The sequence below is a fragment of the Phalaenopsis equestris genome, unplaced genomic scaffold (assembly GCF_001263595.1).
Source record: "Phalaenopsis equestris unplaced genomic scaffold, ASM126359v1 Scaffold000511, whole genome shotgun sequence".
NCBI classification, from domain to species: Eukaryota; Viridiplantae; Streptophyta; class Magnoliopsida; order Asparagales; family Orchidaceae; genus Phalaenopsis; species Phalaenopsis equestris.
This window is the reverse complement of record NW_018164951.1, coordinates 2,741,387-2,764,180: the sequence shown is the minus strand read 5'-3', so window position 1 is coordinate 2,764,180 and position 22,794 is coordinate 2,741,387. Positions and strand designations below refer to the sequence as shown.

General features: G+C 35.5%; 1 protein-coding gene across 1 annotated transcript in view; it reads left to right on the top strand.

Annotated features, from left to right (window-relative positions):
- Window positions 1–3,300: 3,300 nt before the first annotated feature.
- The window catches only part of LOC110028456 (WEB family protein At2g38370-like), a 25,244-nt gene continuing 5,750 nt past the window's right edge, over window positions 3,301–22,794 (top strand). The window contains exon 1 of the mRNA XM_020730311.1: window positions 3,301–3,647. Coding sequence (XP_020585970.1) covers window positions 3,393–3,647 — 255 coding nt within the window. The 5' untranslated portion in view covers window positions 3,301–3,392. The remainder of the gene's footprint in view (window positions 3,648–22,794) is intronic.

The following is a 22,794-nucleotide window of genomic DNA, read 5'->3' as shown; positions in this document are numbered from 1 at the left end:
TATATATATATATATATGTTGTGGTTAAATTATTCTTATTTATTAAAATTTGATGTCCAATGTTAATAAAAACATAACACACTCCTACAGTCGCCGCCCATTACTTTTTGCAATGAAGCCGCTTGCGGAATCAAGACATGAACTACAGAATCTCGACATACGTTACATAGTAATGAAGCAGTGCATTGATGCACACCAAAGTCAATGTATTGACGCACCCCAGATATGGTGTAAGGATGCATCTTGAAGATAACGTAATTATGCACCCTAGGTACGATGTAACGACACCCCTAAGTATAGTGTAACAACACACCTCAAAATGATTGCTCGCAACTAACGCACTTAAAAGATAGTGATCTTTTCCGAGCTCTTGAAGTTCTCTCATTGCAGCCCGCCATTATGACTTACATGGTCTACAACTCATGAAATTCCTAAATCTTCTTTTGCGGCCTGCAGATGTCATCACAACTAATGCAACTCCAAACGCCGACCTCTACGACTTACAAACATTTTCATAGCTGACGCAGCTCTCAAATCCTACCTCGGTGGCCTACAAAAGTTATAACAACTCGTATAACTCCCAACTCCAACCTCTTTGACCTAAGAAAGGTATCATAGTCCCCTTCTATGATTGTTGTGGCCAATCGATGCTCTTAAAGTTATGGCTCATGTAGCCAACCACTACCAGGGTTTTCAACTACAGCTTCTACGATAAACTGACGCTACAATCACAGTCTTAAGTTCAAGTCGAATTATTACCTCAATAGCAATTGATTACGACATTTACAACCCATGAAGACTATTATTGTTGAAATATCGTTGTACATCAACTTTATAATTCCAACTTCTCTAACTCAGGAGAAGAGTGACATGTTTGCTCATAATTATTATTTTAATTAAGCTAGACACAGTGGTTTTTTTCTCTTTATAGGGTTTACTATATAAAGTTATCCCCAGCCTATTACTTTAATTACCCGGTGCTAAATTTTTGTGTAACACTAACATGTTAAATAATCACTCAACCTTCATGAATCATTCATCAAACATTAGTTTAACAATTTATATGGGAAACAAAATTTAATCGAGTGCAGTCTTGAGGTCTAGGATGACAACTCTCTGTTTTGTTTTCCAATGAAATACATCAAGATCAGTTAGGAGGTGAATGTGTTGTGATAACATCAATAAGCCATAGAGGCTAGAGTTGAGAGTTGCATGAGCTGTGATAACATTCATAAGCTATAAATGCTAGAGCTTAGAGTTGCATAAGCTGAGGATCACGTAAGATTGGTGGGCTACAATGAGAGAGCTTCAAGAGCTCTGAGTATATCGCTACATTCTAAGTACGATGCTTATAAATAGTCATTACAGGGTGTGTTGTTGCACTATTTTTAAATGCATCGTTACATCATTTGTAGGTTGGTTTATTGCACCATATTCAAGGTGTGTTGTTACTTCATCTTTAGGATTTTTCATTACACTGCATGTAAGGCACGTCGTTGCACCCTATCCGAGTGCATCCTTATATTATATTCGGGGTGCGTTGTCACACCATCTTCGGGTGCATTATTGCACTGTTCTGTATGGTGCTTTTGTTAGTTTGCAACTAATATCGAGATTCTGCAACATACATCATGATTCATTAAGGGGCTTCATTACAACAAGTAGAGAGCATCCGACAGTGACATTGGCCGAAGATTGTAGGAGTGGGTGACATTCAATGGGTCTCCGATGTAGAACACTAGATCACAATTCCTTCTCTTTCAAGCTCTGGGCTTCCTTCGATTCAAGGTCCGGGTCTTCTTTCATGAAGAAGGTAGGGCTCTATTTATAGGGTTTGGGAGAAGCATCTTTGGAAATAAGAAAAGAATATGAACCACAAAATCAGATGAACCCGAGAGATTCCCTCGACCAGATGACATTTTGTGGAACTTTGAGTATCTTAATGATGTCTGAATTGAGTGATCTTGGGCTTGTTGGATTTATTTCATCGCGATTCTCGATTCAACAATAATCTTGTTAGACTTGAATTTTATTTGCCCTTTCAATTGAGCACTAAAAGCTTCTAAAGATAGTTTAAAGGCTCGATCTGGGATTGATTTGACTCAAATTAAACTAACTTTGGTGTCATGGTGTTCATTTTGTGGAACTCAATTTGACTATAAGTTTGTTGAAATTGAAGTTATGAATGAATTTTAATTGAATTTTGATTGCTTATTGCAAAAAAAAATTACCTCAAAATTCATGCTTCATCATGTGATTCATGTCAGATGATGAGAATTTTATTGATAACATAACACATTTATTTATTTAAAAATTTTACTCTGAATAAATGCCATCTTGTCCTAATATATTTTAAATGCTAACTTCTATAACTTATATCGAAAAAGAAAGAAGATATGTGATCCAACACTTTTGACGTGCTTTTGATAAGTAAATAAAAGGGTAAAAATTGAAACAAAAGTTAAAAATTTATGTGAATTTATAAATATTTTAAGTACAATAGATTTTGGGTGAGTTGTTACACTACTTTCAAGACATGTCATTACACCGTCTTCGGGGTGTATCGTTGCATCATATTTAGGATGTATTGTTGCATTGTACTTTATTACCATGTAAGGTCCACCAATGATGACAAGCAGGGGACAAAGGACAATAGTCGACAAGGGTCTGCGATCTATGGTCGATGGTGGTCGAGCAAGTTGTAGGAGCATTGTACTTTATACAACTTCATTGGACATATCCGAGAGATTTCTACGTGTCATGATAATGTCAGAACTGAGTCATATTGTGCTCGTTGGATTTGCCTCATCGAGACATTCAATTGGATTATAAGCTTATCATATTTGAAATTCATGTAATCTTTTAATTAGTGATCCATAGCTTTCAAATGTGGTTTTACTGTTAGATCAGTGCTTGATATGAATCAGATTGGACTAATTTTGATATCTTTGGGTGTCTCATGGAACAGATTAGTTTATAAGTAATGTTAAAATTGAAGTAATTTTGATATCTTTGGTTGTCTCATGGAACAGATTAGTTTATAAGTAATGTTAAAATTGAAGTTCAAAATAATTTTTAATTTGAATTTGGGTGTTTAGTCAAATGATTTAAAAAAAACTGTTTTCTGATGGTAAAAGCTGGAAAATGCCAATCACCTGCAACTTTATCGAATCAACGGTCCTTTTTCATGCTCCTGTCAGATAAAACAATTCGAATGGAATGAAGGAGTCATGCAATTTTTAAAATCTGGAGGGGCTCTTTCGCATAAAACTCCCAACGTTCCTCATTTGCTCAAGGAAAAAGGTAATTTATCACTCCCTTCCGCCTCCACTTCTGTACAAACTCCCAAATCAACCCCATGCCCTAGTGGTTTCTCCAGAGCTTTTTCGAGCATGGTTGGGAGAGAAGAGATGGAGAATACGATGACTGTAACCCAGGTTTTCTCAGTGATAGCGAACGAAGGAGCGGCGCCATCTGAAACCCAAACCCTAGCCTTTGACGAGTGCTTGAAGCCAGCGAAGATGCTGAGAAATGCTAGCGCAGAGGTGGACACCTCGGCGCCGTTCGAGTCTGTTAAGGAGGCTGTTGATAGATTTGGAGGGAGCGCAGTTTGGAAGTCTCAGCTGAAGCAGTTTTCTAACGCTGTCGTGAGTAAATTTTCTGTATTTTGTTTATGCTTTTTCTCTCCAATAATTGAACATTCTTTTGGCTTTTAATTATTTATTAATCAAGTCATTGTAATGTCTTTCATAGCTGTCTAAATATCATTGCATTTCATCTATACTTAAAAAATTTATGTTCTTTTATGTTAGAGCCAAATCTACTGTTTTTTCTTAATTAATTTATAATATATACTTCACTACAATGTTTATTCTGCTCTTAAAATTTACTTTTTTCCTTAGAACTCTTATTTTGTAATTTCTCAGAATAATTTTGTCATATTTTTTTGAATCTCATCATCTTTAACTGATGCTATGTGCTAAAAAATTTAACAACTTAAGGTTATACAAAATTCTCACAAACTCATTGATATGTTTAGAATAATACACATGAGATATAAGTGAATAAAATAATTCCATTAGTGTAAGTGAAGAATTATAAAAGTCATGCCTTATAACTAAATAAGGCATGATTACAATATAATGAATATGAATCATCTAAGATGCCTCTTATGGTGGTATTAGAAGTTCTAAGGTAGGAAAATTATCATCGGGCAGTAGTTGTTTAATGATAGCAGATGATGAATGTTGGGAGTCATTGGATAAGAGTCAGTTAGTTTGCTCATTACTCTCATAGGAGAGAAATTTGTGTGATCTAGAGGATGAACATTGTAAGTCGTTTGTTGGCATACTTTGGGTGATTGATGATATTGAAGATTGGAAGTTGAGCTACTTTGGACGATTGACTTGATCATTTTTTTTTTTGATAGGAGAGGAGATTATCTAATTGAGAAGATGGGTGTCAGATATTTGTCATTGGTAAACATTAGAGCATGATTAATGTGAAATGTTGAAAATCGAGCTATGAGGGACGATCAAGTTGGTTGTTATTTGATAGGGGAGGAAGCCGACAACCCATATGACTGGCATTAGAGGAGAATGACGATGCATTTAATTTTGAAAGCTATATGATAATAATAGTCGACTTTGTTGTTCCCTGATAGAAGAGGAAATTGGACGGTTGAGAAGATGTGCTTTAGACTTCAATTCTTGGTAGTCATTAAGTGTCACTGTATAAGAAATGCCAAAAGTCGAGTGATGATGGATGTTTCGTGTTGGCCGTTCTCTTAATAAGAGAGGAGATAGGACAATTGAGAAGGCAAGCAACAAATGTTTGTTGTTGATGCCATTGGTCACTAGCAAGCATTGGATGACGACCAACAATGAACATTTGAAGTTGAGCAACTATGGTTGATGTGCTTGGTAATTCTCCTAATATGAGAGGATCGGGAGTCTGTTAAGAGAAGCATAAGATATTAATTGTTGTTAGACATCAAACATGCGTCGATAGCGAACATTGGATGACAACCAAAAGGGAATGTCAGAAGAAAGAAAGTGATAGACAATTTGTCTTGTCATTCTTCCGAAAAAAGAGAAGATTAATTAATTAGAAAAAATGAAGTCAAAAGACAATCAATGGAGAACAATAAAAGTTGGGTGATGTTGGGTTGTCAACCTGGTCATTCTTCTTATAGGATAGTAGATCAAACAATTTAAATGGCAAGATCATTGACAATATTAAATGAGGTCTATAAGTAATTGTTGAAAATGAGCAAAAATGGGCATTCAATTTGGTCATTTTCCAAAGATAAAGGGAAACTGGACAGTCAAAAGTCAGGCATTAGATGTTGATGGATATGCAGATGCTGGTTGTTAGTTGATGAGGAATGTTGAATGTTAGAGTGTTTGTGGATAAAGAATGGAGACCATGCTATGAAGAAAATAAGCATTTGAAGTTGGCAGCTAACAATTGTAGATCATTAATATACGTTTGATGATGCTGGGAGATCAATTTGATTGTTGTCTTGATCAAAGTGAAAATCAATAACCGATAAAAGGAACCTTAGTTGTCAACAAACATCTAACGTCGGTTTTTGGTGAGAAAAGTGACGATCAATGAGGAATGTTGGAAGTTCAGCGCTTGTGGATAGAGTTGAATTAATCGTTCTTATTATGGAGGGTAGGTTAAATGATTAAGAAGGTTGGTGTCTGGTAGAAGACTAATGGACATCAAATGAGGGTCACATTAAACATCAACTATCTTATCATCCAGTTAGGAGAGTAGATGTTTTAGATTAGACTTATTTTCAGAAAGGCAGAGACAAACCTAAAAAGACTGGGGCATATTGTATAAAAAATGATCTTAATCTATTAGATTTAAATGAAAATATGACAATAAATAGGACACAATGGAGAAAAAAGATTCATGTAGCTGATTCAGCTTAGGATATGTTTGGGATAACTGTAGCGCTACTGAAAAAACAATTGTTCAAAAAACTACGTTGGTTATTATAATTTTTTTTAAAAAAAAATCAGATCGCAGCTTTCCGACAGCCACTGCAAGTAGTCAAGTATGGTGGAAAAACACAGTTTTTAGCTGCAATTTTTTGAGAACACAGACAAAAATTAGTTTTATCAAACAGGAAAAACTGCAATGCGACACCACACTGCTGCCGTATCGCCACCCGAAACACGCCCTTAGTAGAATAAAGGCTTATTATTGTTGTTGTATATTTGTATATAATATATTTTTTAGACCATTAATAATTATAATTAATAAATTTTAAAAACTTCATTAAATCATTTATAATATTACTTGCTTATTAATAATATTTAATAAAACATTTTAATTAGTTTTTTATTTTTAAATAATATTGAACCTTTACCACTACCAGTGCCATTAATAATGTGTTAAACACTGTCATTGCTGTGTCATAAGCTCCGGATTTTAAAAACAAAGAGTTGCATTAGGTAGTCGACATCAACGTAAAATTTATCAAAAAATCTTGACATAAATCTTTTAAATCCTTGTGTAAATGTTTGGGCATCCCTTAGAAGCGACGCACGTATGATCTGAATACAGTAAAAAGTGTGCAATGACCGCTACACTGGCGTGTGTAGTTTTCAATAAGCAAGAGTTTCCGCATTATGGACAGATTCGGGTAAATAAATTAGTCCATGAAACTAATATAAATAAATCTTGAAATATAGATACTCTCACTGGTAAATTAATAAAATTAATTGATATTATGATTAATAGGAAGATATATATCATATGTATTCAAGAAACTAAATGAGTTGGATAAAAAAACTAAGAAGATTGATAGTTTAGGTTTTAAATTTTGGTATTCTGGTATTAGTCACATTAGAAATGATGTTGGTGTAATTACAGATAAGAGTTTGAAACATAATGTTGTAAAAATTAATAAAATTGTAGTCATAATTATAACCCTTAAGATTGTTGTTGATACTAAATTTTTTTAATATTATAAGTGTGGAGGCTTTAAAGAAAATCAATGGTGAAAAATCGGTAGTACTTGATGATATTACAATTGAAGTATGAAAATCTTTAAGAGATTAAGAGTTTCTTGGCTTACTAAACTCTTTAATAGTATTTTAAAAACTAAAAAGATGTTTGGGGAGTGAAGGAAGAGTAGTTTGGTTCCTATTTAAAAATAAACGGGATGCACAAGAGTGTGCAAAGTATAAAGGATTAAGTCGATGCTTCATTCTTTAAAATTATAAAGATTTCTCATAATCAGTTTGAATTTATGCCCATCAGGCCTACTATGTAAGTTATACATTTATTGAGAAGTTTGATGGAGAAGTACAAATAGAATAAGGAAGGAGGTACATATGACTTTTATTGATTTAGAAAAAGCTTACGTTAAGGTTCCAAGAGAAGTCTTTTGGAGAGTTCTAGAGAAGAAAAGTGTTGAAATGAAGTCATTAAAGATATATACTAGAGCTATTACTACGTCGATGTGTCATATTTTAAAATTATGGGAGAGGGTAATTGAACATAAGTTAAATTATCTTCAATTACCCGCTCCCATAAGTTTAAAATGTGCTATAAAGATTTCTCATAATCAGTTTGAATTTTTGTTGGCCAGGTCTACCATGTAAGCTATACATTTATTGAGAGGTTTAATGGAGAAGTATCGAGAGAATAAGGATGAACTATATATTTTTTTATTAATTTAGAAAAAAATTATGATAATGCTCCAAGAGAAGTCTTTTGGAGAGTTCTAGAGAAGAAAATGGTTGATATGACTTATATTCAAGTCATTAAAGATATTTGTTCTAGAGCTATTATATGTGTACAAACAGAAGGAGGATTGACAAAGTTTTTTCTTATTTCAGTTGGATTACATCAAGGATCGACTTTAAGCCCATTTTTTTTGCTTTATTTTTTTGCTTTAGTTATTTTTTTGCTTTAGTTATGGATGCTCTTACTGGACATTTACAGGAGGATGTACCTTAGTGTATATTTTTTGCTGATGATATCATTTTTTTGAATAAGACTAGATAAAGTGTTCATGACAAAATTGAATTATGGATTCTACATTGCAGTCAAAAAGCCTTCGTTTGAGTATAAGTAAAATTTAATATATGGAGTGTGATTTTAGTAGTAATAGCTTTAGTGGCTGAGTTGTAATTATGGCTGATCAAATCATTAAAAGGTGTGAACGTTTAAGATATCTTAGATTTATTATTCAAAGTGATGGTGATATAGATGTGGATGTTATTAGTAGAATTCAAGTTGGTTGGTTGAAGTGGAGGAATGCATTGGGCCTATTGTGTGATAAAAAAATACCGCATAGACTGAAAGGAAAGTTTTATAAGATGGTGGTTGTCGGTCGTTATTTTTGAAAAGGAAAGGAATGATGAAAAAGGGATGGTTTTTGTAAAATATGAAAATAGTTTTAATATAAATATGATTTTTGAAAGTAATATTTTAATTTAAAAATAGATGAGACCAAACGAGTCACACATATTAAATAGTTTGGACAGCTGAACGCGATATCACAAGTAATACGCTATCATGAAGAATAAGCATATCACTTGATAGTAGGCTTAACCACCTAAACTAAGAAGTTTATGACATCCGTTTGGTTTGCAAAACCTTTTATGTATGGTCGGCAAGTTTCCCTACCTAATATAATGATTATATAAGGTTTATTTTACCTAGGTTCCAAGTTCCCTATAAAAGCAAACCCCTATAGTTAATTAAATCTTAAATGACCGGGATCACGTAAGAAGACTCTCGATTAAGATCAGTTGTTTTACCTTTCAGATTTTTAAGTTTAGGTTTCCAAGAGTGGACACAGGAAAATTAAATTGGAATGACTCAAATAGGAACAGTTATTTTAAGGAATCCAAAAGAACGAAGAGTAGGGGATATCACAGATCCAAGGAAAACCCCGGTGATTTCCCAACTATCATATTGTTTAGTTTTATGTCTTTGAAATAATGTTATTTAATGCATAATCCTGTAATTTATTTTTAGAATTTAGGACTTACATTCACACGATATCTGATCGTGCAAAGAGCCTAAAAAGATATGAGGATTTATACCGTACCGCACAGTAACCTAGGAATCCTAAAAATGTTAGGACTTATAATTGCACAACAAGGTTGTACAAAAGTCCCAAAGATAAGGCGAGGATTTACGTTGCGCTAAACAAAATACCTCGAAGTCCTATGACTTGTTATTTAAACTAAGAAAAATGCTTAGTTGACGTGAACTTGTTTTGATATTGCAGATCTATCTCGAAGTTGCTCTTCTGTGTGTCCTCGTCGTGTTGCCCACGGCGTTCGCTCCAAGCTTCCCGTCGTATCACCTTCGGATTTGATGTTAATTTTAAGGTTACATGCAATTGTTTAGTCAACGATCTGCTGTCGGGTACCTCCTATGAAACCAAGTACTGACCTTCTATTCTATGGTATAGTGTGTAAAAGAAATAGTAACAGGTGTAAGTTTAGTAACATAATTTAAGAAATGAACTAACATGAATTGTATCAACAAAAGAAATATCACCTAGAAAACTCAAGAAAGAGCGGCAAATGACCCATGATAAAAGAAAATTTGAGAAAATCGGCAAATGACTTACGATGGAAATCTCGAAGCAAAAACAACAAATGGTAACTCAAGGAAAATCACTGAGAATACTGGGAGATTCCGGAAAAAAATCACGATTGCTTTACCAAAAGTTCCAATAAAATCCCACGAGAAATTCGAAGAAAGAAAACCTCAAGTACTCGGGTCAGGGTTAGGCTCAGAAATTATATATTTGTACTCGATTCCCCCGTTAGTCTTGTGTTGGTGAATGATACTATCATTCTATAGTTCATCAAGTCCCAGGATTGGGTCATGATGTCATAGGATGAAATATCATTCCGCTCTATCACTGGCTTGCCTTTGTCATCACTGCCCTAAGCCCAAAACAAAGAAGGTACAAGTCTCCTGCTAGTCTACTTGCGACCTTGCTTGATGATTTATATATAGCAAAAGGCTATATATGCGCACTTATGCATCAGACATAAACATAAAAAGCCTAAACCAAGAAACAAGAAAAACAAATCAAAAATCAAGAAATGAAAAAGAAAGAAGACCAACCCTCTTCCAAAAACAAATTTAGAAAGAGAAAACCAAAGCGGCAAGAGGGTTAGCCTAAATCATTTGACTGGTGGGACTTTCTCGAATAAGTAAAAAAGGTGAAATGCACTTCCCCTTCTAGCTAGAAACATCTCCAAAGGATACAACATAGAAAATTCTCAATCATTCTCAAATATTAGGAAATTCTTCATCTTTTCTATATTGTCTCTTTTTCCTTTTTCCTTTTTCCTTTTTCCTTTTTCCTTTTCTTCTTTTCTTCTTCTTTTTTTATTGCAAATGATCTATCCTGCAGAATTGGGCCCCAAAACATTTCCAAACATCTAACAGATCATTCCTTAAAAAAGAGCATTTTGAATTCTTTTAAACATTAAGAATTGACAAATTTTCTTTCACCAAGATTAAAATATTTAATTTCACATCAAATTAAAAGAATTACAACAAATTAAAAAGAGTTCCATCAAATTAAAAAGAGTTCCCACGCCACATGAACCCCACACTATCCAAAGGATCGCATATAATCACTCATGACCTGGGCAACAAGGAAAACCACCCAAAATAGGCTCACGGGTAAGGGTAACAAGAGAAGCCCGCCCAAGCCTAGCTTACGGGCAAAGACACCAAGGAGGGACCAAGAGTACAGAGAGGAAATCAACCATCAAGCTTACGGGCAAAGACACCAATGAACTACCAAACAGATGCATAAAGGACCAGACATCACAGAAAGGCTCACGGCCAGGGACAACAACACAGGCAAGGCCACCAGCCAACAACACAAAAGGAACCACACTAAAGATGCTCACGGGTACGAGCAAGCAACAGGGAATCAAAGAACCAAGGCGTGGAGGCTCACAGTCAGGGACAGCCAAGGGGAGCAACACAAGGCCCAAAAAACAAGCTTTCTCAAAGCTCCAAAAATTAAATAAAATCACTTGGATGTGTTTCGAACAAGGGCAAACATAATAGGGAACCAAAACTCAAGCCCCAAATCGATATTCCATATAATATGCATTCAAATATGTAAACCGTAGCTCGGAGTTAAACCAATACCTCAATTAGGCCCCTAAGAGGTCTACAAAATTAAATTTTCAAAATCGCAAAATCAAACCGCAAAAACAAATCGCAAAATCGACTTCTTAAAGTATTAAGACGGGCTCCAACATATTTTTGAATAGAGGAAATATCAGGAGACAAAACCAAACATCTGAAATTAATTTTTTTTAAATCTAAATAGATTCCAACATTCTTTTGAATAGGGGCAGTAGCTGTAAGGAGCAAAAACAAGACTCAAAACAACTACAAAAGGTCTTAGAAACCAAATTTCAACTATTCATGCATTTCAAACGTAGAAGACATCAAAGAAACAACAAAACAAAGCCCTTAACATCAAATCCCAAGCCGAGACATACATTTTATTGGGCCAACCCAAAAATAAGGTCTAAAATCATTATTAAAATCGAGCCATTTTTCAAGCCAAAACAAAACCAAGCCCGAGATGTTCAACACAGGGCCAACCCGATAAGGTCCAACCCAACAGGTGACCAAAACTCAGCCATCACGAGGCAAAATCGAGCCAAGCACAGTGGCAAAACTAAGCCATTTAAAAGCAAAATCAAGCCCAACACATGGACAAAACTCAGTCGAGCACAGGGACAAAACCAAGCCATTTCAAAGCAAAACCGAACCTAGAACAGGGGTAAATTCCTCAATGCTTTAAAAAAAAAAATTGCACCCATCATATAATCCGAACATGGGGGTCAGAAAACAAAAAAAATACAGGTATCGACCGTTACTTTTTTTGAAATATGAAAATAGTTTTGATGTAAATATGATTTTTGAAAGTAACAGTTTGGTTTTAAAATAGATGAGACCAAACAACTCTCTTATATTAAATAGTTTGGACGGCTGTGCGCGATACCACAAATAATACACTATCCTGAAGGATAAGCATGTCACTTGACAGTAGGCTCAACCACCTAAACTAAGAAGTTTGTGACATCCGTTGGGTCTGCAAAACATTCATGTATGACCGACAAGTTCACTTACCTAATATAAAGATTAGATAAGGTTTATTTTACCTTGGTTTCAAGTTCTCTATAGGGCAAGCCCCTATAGTTAATTAAATCTTAAATGACTGGGGTCACTTAAGAAGATTCTCGATTAAGATCAGTGATTTTACTTTCTAGATTTCAAAGTTTAGGTTTCCAAGATTGGACATGGGAAAATCAAATGGGAGTGGTTCAAATAGGAACAATTATTTTAAGGAATCCAAATGAGCGAATAGTAGGGGATATCACAGATCTAAGGAGAACTTCGGTGACCTCTCAACTATTCCTATTGTTTGGCTTTATGTTTTTGAAATAATGCTATTCAATGTTTAATTCTGCAATTTACTTTAAAATTTAAGACTTACATTCACACGGTATTTGATTGTGCAAATAGCCTAAAATAGGGCTGTCAAAAAAGCTCGTTGTTCGCAAACAGTTCGTGTTCGGTTCTTCAATGAGTTCGTGTTCGATTCGTTTGATAAATAAACGAGACAAACGCGAACAAACTTTTTTCGTTCGGTTAGTTAAACGAATCAAACACGAACAGTGATGCGTTCGTTCGTGTTCGAATCGTTATTGTTTGAAATATAAAATAATATAAAATAATTATATATAAAAAAATTATTATATTTTAAAACATTAAATTTTATAAATTATAATATATAATAAAATAATAATAATAATATATTAATATACTATAGTAATAATATACTAATATAGATATTGTATATTTATATAATATAAGTTATATAATTAATATATAATATTATTTTTATATATTAATATTAGGGATGTCAAATTGGCTCGTCGTTCGCGAACAGCTCGTGTTCGGTTCGTGTTCTGCTCGTTCGTTAAGAAACGAACACGAGCTTATTTCAAACAAACTAAATTTTAAACGAACCGAACACGAACACAAGCTTTGTTCGTTCGTGTTCTGTTCGTTTACACCCCTAGCCTAAAAAGATAGGAGGATTTACACCGTACCGTACGGTAACCTCAGAATCCTAAAAGTGCTAGGACTTATAATTGCACAACGGAGTTATGCAAAAGCCTAAAGATAAGGTGATGATTTACGTTGTGTTAAACAAACTACTTCGAAGTTAAATGACTTGTTATTTAAACTAAGGAAAATTTTTAGTTGACATGAACTTGTTTTGATGTTGTAGATCCATCTCGAATTTGCTCTTCTGTTTGATCTCGTCGTGCTGCTCACGGTGTTTGCTTCAAGCTCTCCATCGTAGCACCTTTAGATTCGATGTTAATTTCAAGGGTATATGCAATTGTTTAGTCAATGATCTGCTACCGGGTACCTCCTATGAAACCAGAAACCAACTACTGGCCTCCTACTACTGGCCTCCTATTCTAAGGTATGATGTTTAAAAAAAACAGTAGCAAGTACAAGTATAATGACAGAATTTAAGAAATAAGCTAACATGCATTGTATTAACAAAAAAAATACCACTTGGAAAACTCAAGAAAGATCGACAAATGATCCACGACGAAAGAAAATTCGAGAAAATCGACAGATAACTCACAACGGAAATCTCAAAGTAAAAAAAAAGGCAAATAGTAACTCAAAGAAAATCACAAAAAACACGAGAAGATCCTGTGTTAAAGACCACGAGTGCTTTACCAAAAGTTTCAATAAAATCCCACGAAAAATTAAAAGAAAGAAAATCGCAAGCACTCGGATCGGGGCTAGACTCGAATATTATATATTTGTACTCGAGGGACATCGAAGGCTACTATCTGTCACCCGGATGTATAGAGCCCGCCACTCAACTAGAAGGGCGCCCGCGCCCTACTAAACCTAACTTAGGAGGGTACTCCTAGCATGGTGCTGATAATCAACAAGTGGACAATCAAATTACGATATATTTAAAAATTATATTTTAGCTTGCATAAGGATTTCAAGCATACAAAAGGAAGTTGTATCAATTTTGCAATAAAAATATTTTTTTATAAATATTGTATTTGTTCTTATCCTGTTTTGTTCTTATCAGTTTTGAAAAGTTATGATTGTCCGCGAGTCGATCACGCCATCGGGTGTAGGACCACTAATAACCTAAGAAGGTACGAGTCTCCCGCTAGTCTTGTGTCAATGAGTGATACTATCATCCTACAATTTATCAGGTCCTAGGATTGGGTCTTGATGTCATAGGATGTAATATCATTCCGCTCTATCACCGACGTGCCTTTGTCATCATCGCCCTAAGCCCGAAAAAACAAAATCGACCTACTTGCGACCTTGCTTGATGGTTTCATATATAGCAAAAGACTATATATGAACACTTATGTGTCAGACATAAGCACCGAAATCGAACCAAGAAGTAAGGAAAAAAGAATAAAAATGGATATGAGAGAGAGGAATCAACCAAAAGATCTAAAAGGCGAAGGGTGAATCAACCCTCAAAACTTATGACGAAAAGACTTGAAACTGAGGGCCTAAGATCTTTGAATCAACCCAAAAAGGATATCATTTTCTCAAATATTATAAATGGATCAACCCAAGAAGGGTATTCTTTCCAAATCTTATTTCGAACAGGTCTAAACGGGCCCGAATCATTGTGACGATTGTATACACGGCTCCGCCTCCACTTACATACTCACACACCCAAACCTGAACTCAATTGTGACATTTATGTTATCCAAATTTTAATGTCGAACTTGCGCCAATTTTATAAGTTTTCAAATCCTCTCATAAATCTAATTCCTATCAACTTTATGATTTCCCGAAGTGAAGTTGCAAGAGCCTTTCATATTTCACAAATCGAACAAAAAGGATGTAATTTTCAAACGACCACTTTCTAAACTCCAAAAACCTTGCATGTCACATCAAAATGTCACTGCTAATAGCTTCAAAATCGCAACTCAAAATGTCTTACAAAAATATACTTCAAAGTCCCAAAAACTGCAGCACAAAAACCTCCAAAAATTGCGGTTAAACACTATCAAATAAAACCTCAAACTGCAACTACCAGCCCCCCAAAACCGCAGCCAAGTACTACCAAATAAAGAGTCCAACTGTGGCTCGAAGTCGCAGCCAAACACGCCTCAAAGCTATTCCAAACATCTAAAAGATCATCTTTTGGAGAAAAAGAGCATTTGAATTCTTCAATTAACAAGAATTGAAGTATTTCACCTTGCAAACATTAAAGCCATCCAATTCCACCTTAAATCGACCAATGAGATATGAACCCAACACCATATAGAGGAACCCAAACAGATGCTCTCGAGTAGGAGCAGCAGAAGGAGCCACCAACCACCACTCTACACAAAGGAGCCACAGACATACGGCCAAGAACATCAAAGGGGGTGGCACAAACCAAGGAACCACAACAGGAAGGCTCACGGCCAAGGGTAGCAAAAAGAAAATCAAGCCCAAACCAACCAAGGAACCACAACAGGAAGGCTCACGGCTAGGGGCGGCAACATAGGAAAAAACACCATCCACATTCAACATAAAAGAGCCACAGGAGAAGGCTCATGACCAGGGGCAGTAAGGAGAAAGCCAAGCCCAAATTCAACACGAAGGAGTCACAGGAGAAGGCACACGGCCAGGGACAACAGAGGGAAATTCGAGCCCAGGCATTCACAAAGAATTCATAGATAAGGAATCACGCCAAAAGGGGGGGGGGGGGGGTCGGGGGGGGGGGGGGTCATAACTAGGAATAATAAGAAGAAAGCTAAGCCCAAATTAACCACAGCACAAACCCCAAGCCAAAAGCTGAAGACCTTAAAATAAAATCAAGCTTAGCTGCTCATACATTTTAAACCAAGAAAGCGGCAGCAAGGGCCAAAGCCAAACCACCAAAATCAGCCCTAAAAGTTAAGAAAAAGACATTTTTTATTTAATGTATTATGAATAGAGAAGGCAATAAAGAAACAAAACAACGCCCCAAAGCAAAGTTTTCAAAGCTCCCAAAATTAAATAAAAAAAAATCACCAGCATATATTTCGAGCAGGGGCAGCCATGTGAAGTTAAAACTGGACCTGCAAGTGGCCAAAACCAAGCAGCCATTCAACTAAACCGAGCCCACTAAAAGGGCCAAAACAGAGCCACCAAAAATCAGATTCCACCACCTAACATGGCCAAAATCGCACCCAACATATGGGCAAAGCACCCAACATATACTTCGAACAGGGACAGATAATAGGAAACAGAGAAACACAAGTGAGTCTCTAAAGTCAACATCCCAAAGCATCGAAACGAATTCCGACATATATATGACAGGGGTAACCATAATAGAGAGCTTAAGAACTAAGTCCCAAATCAACATTTCATTTAGCATGTATTTCAAATAGGTCAATAGTATCATAGAGCAAAACTGAGACGTCCAAATAGGCTCCTAATAAATTTGAAAAAATAAATTTCCATCCAACATGCATTTCGAGCAGAAAAAGGCAGCTGCATGGATTATGTTCCAGCTCATTAATCCTATAACCATTCTCATTCTTAATGTTAAGCTCAAATAAATCTTAAAGTAGCCTTAATTTCCCAATTCCAGGTGCATTAGAAAGAACATGTTCACGATCAAAGATGCCCCAAATCCTTTTCTCTTCTCCTCTCAGCAAATAAATCTTAAAGTAGCCTTAATTTCCCAATTCCAGGTGCATTGGAAAGAACATGCATTCAGGAGCAATTCCAAATGACAGAGATTAGAAATATTGCTTATATCACCAGGCAAGAAATCATTAGAACAAAAATTACCAAAATGTATCAATTATGAACATATCAAAACTAAGACATGAGAATAGGGTAACTAGATCTCCTTTGGATGTTTGCAGAAAGAAAGACGAAGAGGAATACCTTTTAATGTAGATTCAATGCAAACTCAAGAACCAGCCTTGAGAAAATAAAATCAGCAAAAACTCTCTTAAGAACCTTGATATAAAAGCCTAAATTTCCTGAAAAGCCTTGAGAAATACAACAGCAAATATTCACGATCAAAGATGCCCCAAATCCTTTTCTCTTCTCCTCTCAAAATTTTTAACAACCCAGAAAAGTATCCTAAGAAGCCCTTTTATAGGCAGAGATGAGAGGGGGACAACCACCTACCATGATTTTGTGGTCGAATAAAACAACGGGGAAAGAATCGCCACAATAAAGAAGAAGGTAAAAGCTCGAGAAGGAGAAGGGTCAGCCAACCCAGTTCCCGCGATTGGAGAGCCAAAAGGTCGGGCGGCCACGCAAGGGCTGAGAAGATTCGAGAGAAGGGAGGCGGCCGCGTGGATCGTCCAAGGGAGCTAGGGCACGCAGAGAGAGTGAGACAAACACCTGATCGAGCCGCGGGGGTCAAATGAATACTAAGAGTGCGGGAAAGGGGTTAAATAGGTTTTAGGATTAAAAATGTTATCATAATTAATAATATAAATATAAAAAATTAAATATTTCCAAAATAATATTTAATTCGTACATTTTTATTCATGCGTCATATCTTAACAAAATGAATGTTCTTCCTAGGTAATTCTGACATTCCGAACGCATTGGCGCAGTCTGTTTCGTAGTCGGATGTCATTTTGACGAATTCATTGATTTGTGTACAATTTTCTTGTGTGCGAAATTATGGCAATATTAATGTATTTCCTAGCTAAAATTGGTGTCCCGGACGCGTTAGCGCAGTCCATTTTGTCATCGGAGGTCGTCCGGAAAAGTTCGCATTTTTGCCCATCCTTTAAGCTCAATTTTAGTTCGATCTCTTGCAATTTAATGAATTTTATGCATTTTGTGTGTGTGTGTGTGTGATGATAAAGTTCTGAAGAGGTTTCCCTAAGGTTTGGGATCCTATTGGTAACTTCTCTTTGATTTCCTACATGTTAGTCCTTAACCACTCAACCAAACGGCAATGGTTTGAGATTCATACGAGACACCACAAGAGAATCAGGAGGTGGCTTGAATTACTAATAGGGATGGATCCTAATATTAGTCTTCTAAGATAGTCAACAGGAATTCTTAGAGCTAGATTCTAGGATCTAAAGATGAGAGAAATGACCTCAAAATGAGGTCAACAACAGGTAAGTCCCAAGGCCAACATCTCAAAGTGTTGAAACAAGTCCCAACATATATTTGAACAAGCGTAACAATAATAGAGCTCAAGAATCAAGTCTCAAATCAACATTTCATTCAACATGTGATTCGAATAAGGAAATAACAGGAAACATGGCAACCAAAATAATAATTCTCCAACATAAAGATTTCCAACATAAAGATTTCTTCCAGCATGCATTTCAAACAAGGGCAGCAACAATTATTATGTCCAGCATGTATGAATATGAGCGGCATCAGAATGATAGAAAAAGTAGAAGTGAGAAAGAGTGGGATCATATTGCTTGAGATTTATTCAAAAAAGACATCATATATTGAAAATAGCTAGGCAGACAAACAACAACAATAGGCTTCCTACGACCCTTGTATGGCTCCCATTCATCAACGGTTTTGGCCCAATTCAAAAATAAATTTGAGTTTTTCTCCTCTCAAAATATTTTGTTGTGCAAGCCTCCCTAGCATCCTTCACATTTTCCGGAAAATGTATTTTCAATTTGTGCATCTTGCTCATATGTTCCAGCTCCCCAATTCTTTAACCATTCTCATTCTTAACATTAAACTTAGTTAGTTCTCAAAATAACCTTAATTTCCCAATTGCAGGTGCAGTAAAAGAACACATTCAGGAGCAATTCCAAATTATGAAAACTAAAAGGAACATTCTTTTTGCCATGCAAGAAATCATCAAGACAAAATTGTCAAAATATATCTTTATAAATTATGAACCCATTAAACCCAAGGCATGAGAATAGGGTAAAACAAATATCTCCTTTAAATGCTTGCAGAAAGAAAGAGGGAGAGGATTACCTTTTGATTGTAGATTTAAAACAAACTCAAGAACTAGCCTAAGAAAATAAAATCAACAAAAACCTCTCTTAAGAACCTTGATGCAAAAGCATAAATCTCCAGAAATCCTCGAGGAATATAACAACGAATGTACACGACCAAGGATGCCACAATTCTTTCTCTTCTCCTCTCAATATTTTGAACAACCCACCAATGTGATTTTATAAGCAAGGAAAAGAGACAGAGCTGCACCTACCGCGATGTTATGGCCGAATGAATTAATGGGAAAGGAAACAACGCATTTAGAGAGGAGGAAATGTAGCCTCGAGAAGGAGAAAGATCGAACAGCTGAAATCTTATAATTGGAGAGCCGCTCGGTCGAGCGGCCACGTAAAGAAGAAGAGGAGTCGGAGAGGAGGAAGCCTCGTGGATTGGCCGCGGGATCTAGGGCACGAGAAGGGGGGAGGTGAGCCGAGCTTTTGACCGATGGAGGACCGAAAGAAGGGAAGATCGAATCGGGTGCGTGAGTTAGGTGAAATAGGTTTTAAAATAAAGATTTCTTTTATTTTTATTATTTTATTTTATTTTATTGTAGTAGATTATTTAATTATATTAATTAGTGTGTGATTTGCATGTGTGCAGAATTATGATAATATGAGTGTCATTTTTAGGTAAAACTAACATCCCAGACGCACTGACGCAATCCATTTTGTAATTCGGTGTCGTTCAGACGAATTCACATTTTTCACCCTGTTTAAGTTCAATTTTAGTCCGACTTTGCACATCTTAGTGGATTTTGTGTATTTTGTGTGTGTGGGTGCGTTGATAAAGCCATAAAGGGGTTTCTCTAAGGCTTGAGATCCTATTGGGAAATTCTCTTTGATTTCCCACATGTTGGTTCTTAACCACTCAACCAAAAGATGATGGTTTGAGACCACCCAGGCGAGACACCGCAAAAGAAACAGAAAGTGGTTCGAATTTTTAAAAAGGGGTGGGTCCCAGACCTAAAGGCTAACAATCTAGTCTTCTAAGATAGTCGATAAGAAGCCTTAGAGCTAGATTTTATATCTAAGAAGAGAAGAAATGACCTCAAAATGAGTTCAACAGTGGTGAGCTTCAAATACTCTATAACACAGATTGTTAGCCTTTAGAAGAAAAGCATAAAACGAATTTAAGTGTTGCTGAGCTGAAAATGCTTAGTGGATGAGTGACTTGACACTTAAAGACAAAATGCGAAATGAATATATTTGTGATAGGTTTGTTGCAGCTCCAGTGGCGGACAAGATTAGGGAGAGTCGTCTTAAATGGTTTTGTCACTTTAAATGTTGACCATCTGATGATTCGGTTTGGAGAGTTGATGTTTTAGATTCGTCTTATGTTAAGAAAGGTAGAGGTAGACCTAAAAAGACTTGAGCATGTTGTATAAAAAATGATCTTAATTTATTAGAATTAAATGAAAATATGACACTCAATAGCTCGCAAGGAAGTAAAAGAATTCATGTAATTGACCCCAGTTTGTGGGATAAAGGTCTGTTTTTGCTGTATTGAACTCTCACCTTCTTTCTCTTCCTCTTTTAACCAAACACATGAAATTCCCAGTGCATAAGCAAACCCAAAACCTGACAACAATCACTTTGTTGAAGGAGAAGATTGGTTCTATCTAGCATGAGCATACCAAATTCATCAAGGAAAAACATAGTGAGCTCATCAACTTGAACATCAAGAGGCTCCTCTCTTCGATCTTTGTATGCTCACAATTGCAAGAAAGCCGGTCAAGGCGAAGAGCTCCTACAAAATTCTCATTGCCACTATTAAGACAGTCAAAACCAATGGTCTATTGTTGTTGTATTGAACTCTCACCTTCTTTCCCTTCCTCTTTTAACCAAACACATGAAATTCCCATTGCATAAGCAGACCCGAAACCAGACAACAATCACTTTCTTGAAGGAGAAGATTGGCTCTAGCTAGCATGAGCTTACCAAATTCATCAAGCAAAAACATAGGGAGCTCATCAACCTGAACATCAAGAGGCTCCTTCTCTTCCATCTTTGCATGCTCACTGTTGCAAGAAAGCCAGTCAAGGCGAAGAGCTCCTACAAAATCCTCATTGACACTATTAAGACAGTCAAAACCAAAGGCTAAGCTTTATGTAGTCAAACCAAAGGTGAAGCCATTCGTATTACTTGTTTTCTCTTGGCTTTCACAAGCTATATTCATCTAAATCCCTTAAATCCGTCAAAAGGTGGATTCAATAAATTTGAGATTCATAGTAAAATGAGATTTAGAAACCTATAGGATTCATTTTGACAATTTCTACCTTTTGATGGAACTTTTGACAAATCTTGCTTAAATCCTACTTAAATCCACCTACCATACTATCCTTAAATGTATATATACATTATATATTTATGGATTCAGAGGGGGGCATTTTGGCTAGGGTTGTAAATGAGCCAAGCTCACTCAAGCTTTGCTTGTGTTCGACTTGTTTGAAATTAATTCTTTTCGAGATGGGCTCGTGTTGTCAAAATGGTGGCTTCGATAAATTTGAGATTTAGGCTAGAATGTTGGTAAAATGAGATTTAGAAATCTATAGGATTCATTTTAACAATGTCTTTTTTTGATAGAATTTTTGACAAATCTTATGTAAATCCTACTTAAATCCACCTACCATACAACCCTTGAATGTATATAGATAAGATAATACTTATGGATTCGGAGGAGGCATTTTGTCCTAGGGCTGTAAACTAGTTGACCTTGAGCAGCTCAAGCTTAGCTCGTTTGAAATTAATTTTGATCGAAATTGCTTGTGAAAAGTGTATGCATGTTTGATTTGAATTACATATTCATGTTTGTGTTTAGCTCATATTCGACTTAAAATAGACTCGTTTAAATTAATTAAAAATATATATATAAGATGTTGGATTCGAACTTACACCATTCTTGTGCAATAAAAGGTGCGGAACCACATGACCACATGAGTTGTAATAATTTAAATTTAGATATAAGTATATATAATATATTGTTTTATAAATGTTATATATAGTTTTCTTATTTTGAGCTAAAATAAGACTAACAAAATCAAACAAAAGTTTGTTTATGTTTGACTCGTTTATATTTTGAGCTTAAAAAATTTGTCTGTGTTCGGGTCGCTTCTTTAACGAACGATTCAAACCCATGTTACTTTGCAAGTCGAACACGAGTTGCTCATGAAAAAAGAGCTTTTTTGACATCCCTAATTTTGGCCATCTACCAGAATCCTAAATACCATATTAAATGATCTAAATTAGTCCCTATTAATCATTTTATTTTTTTTTGGGCATATCAATACCTAAAGAAATTCAAAGTTGAATGATTTTGTACTCGTAAGATTCATCTTATCATGACTAAAAATGTTTGTTTTGATCTTAAGCATGCAAAATTTAGGGACATTTGTTCCCTTCAAATGGCTTCAATAACTTTATAATTATGCTTAAAATGTTTGAGTAATGCTAATGTGGACTTAAATGAAAGTATTCTTGGTAGTATCAGGTTTTTGTGGTTAAAATGTTTCTTCATTGACTATTAAATTGTTAAAATGTATTTTGAATGGTCTCATACTCATTTCCTAAAATTTTTATTTTAAGTATGTGCTAGCAGCTTTGAGTTATGGAATTTATATCAGTATTCATGCTTGATTAGATAAATTTTTTATCTATCAATCAAGATAAATTTGGGGCAGCTGCATTATTTGAAGAATCAATTGTGAAGCTGGTGAAGAAGAAGCTTATTCAAAAATTTGCGACGGCTATTACAATATATATA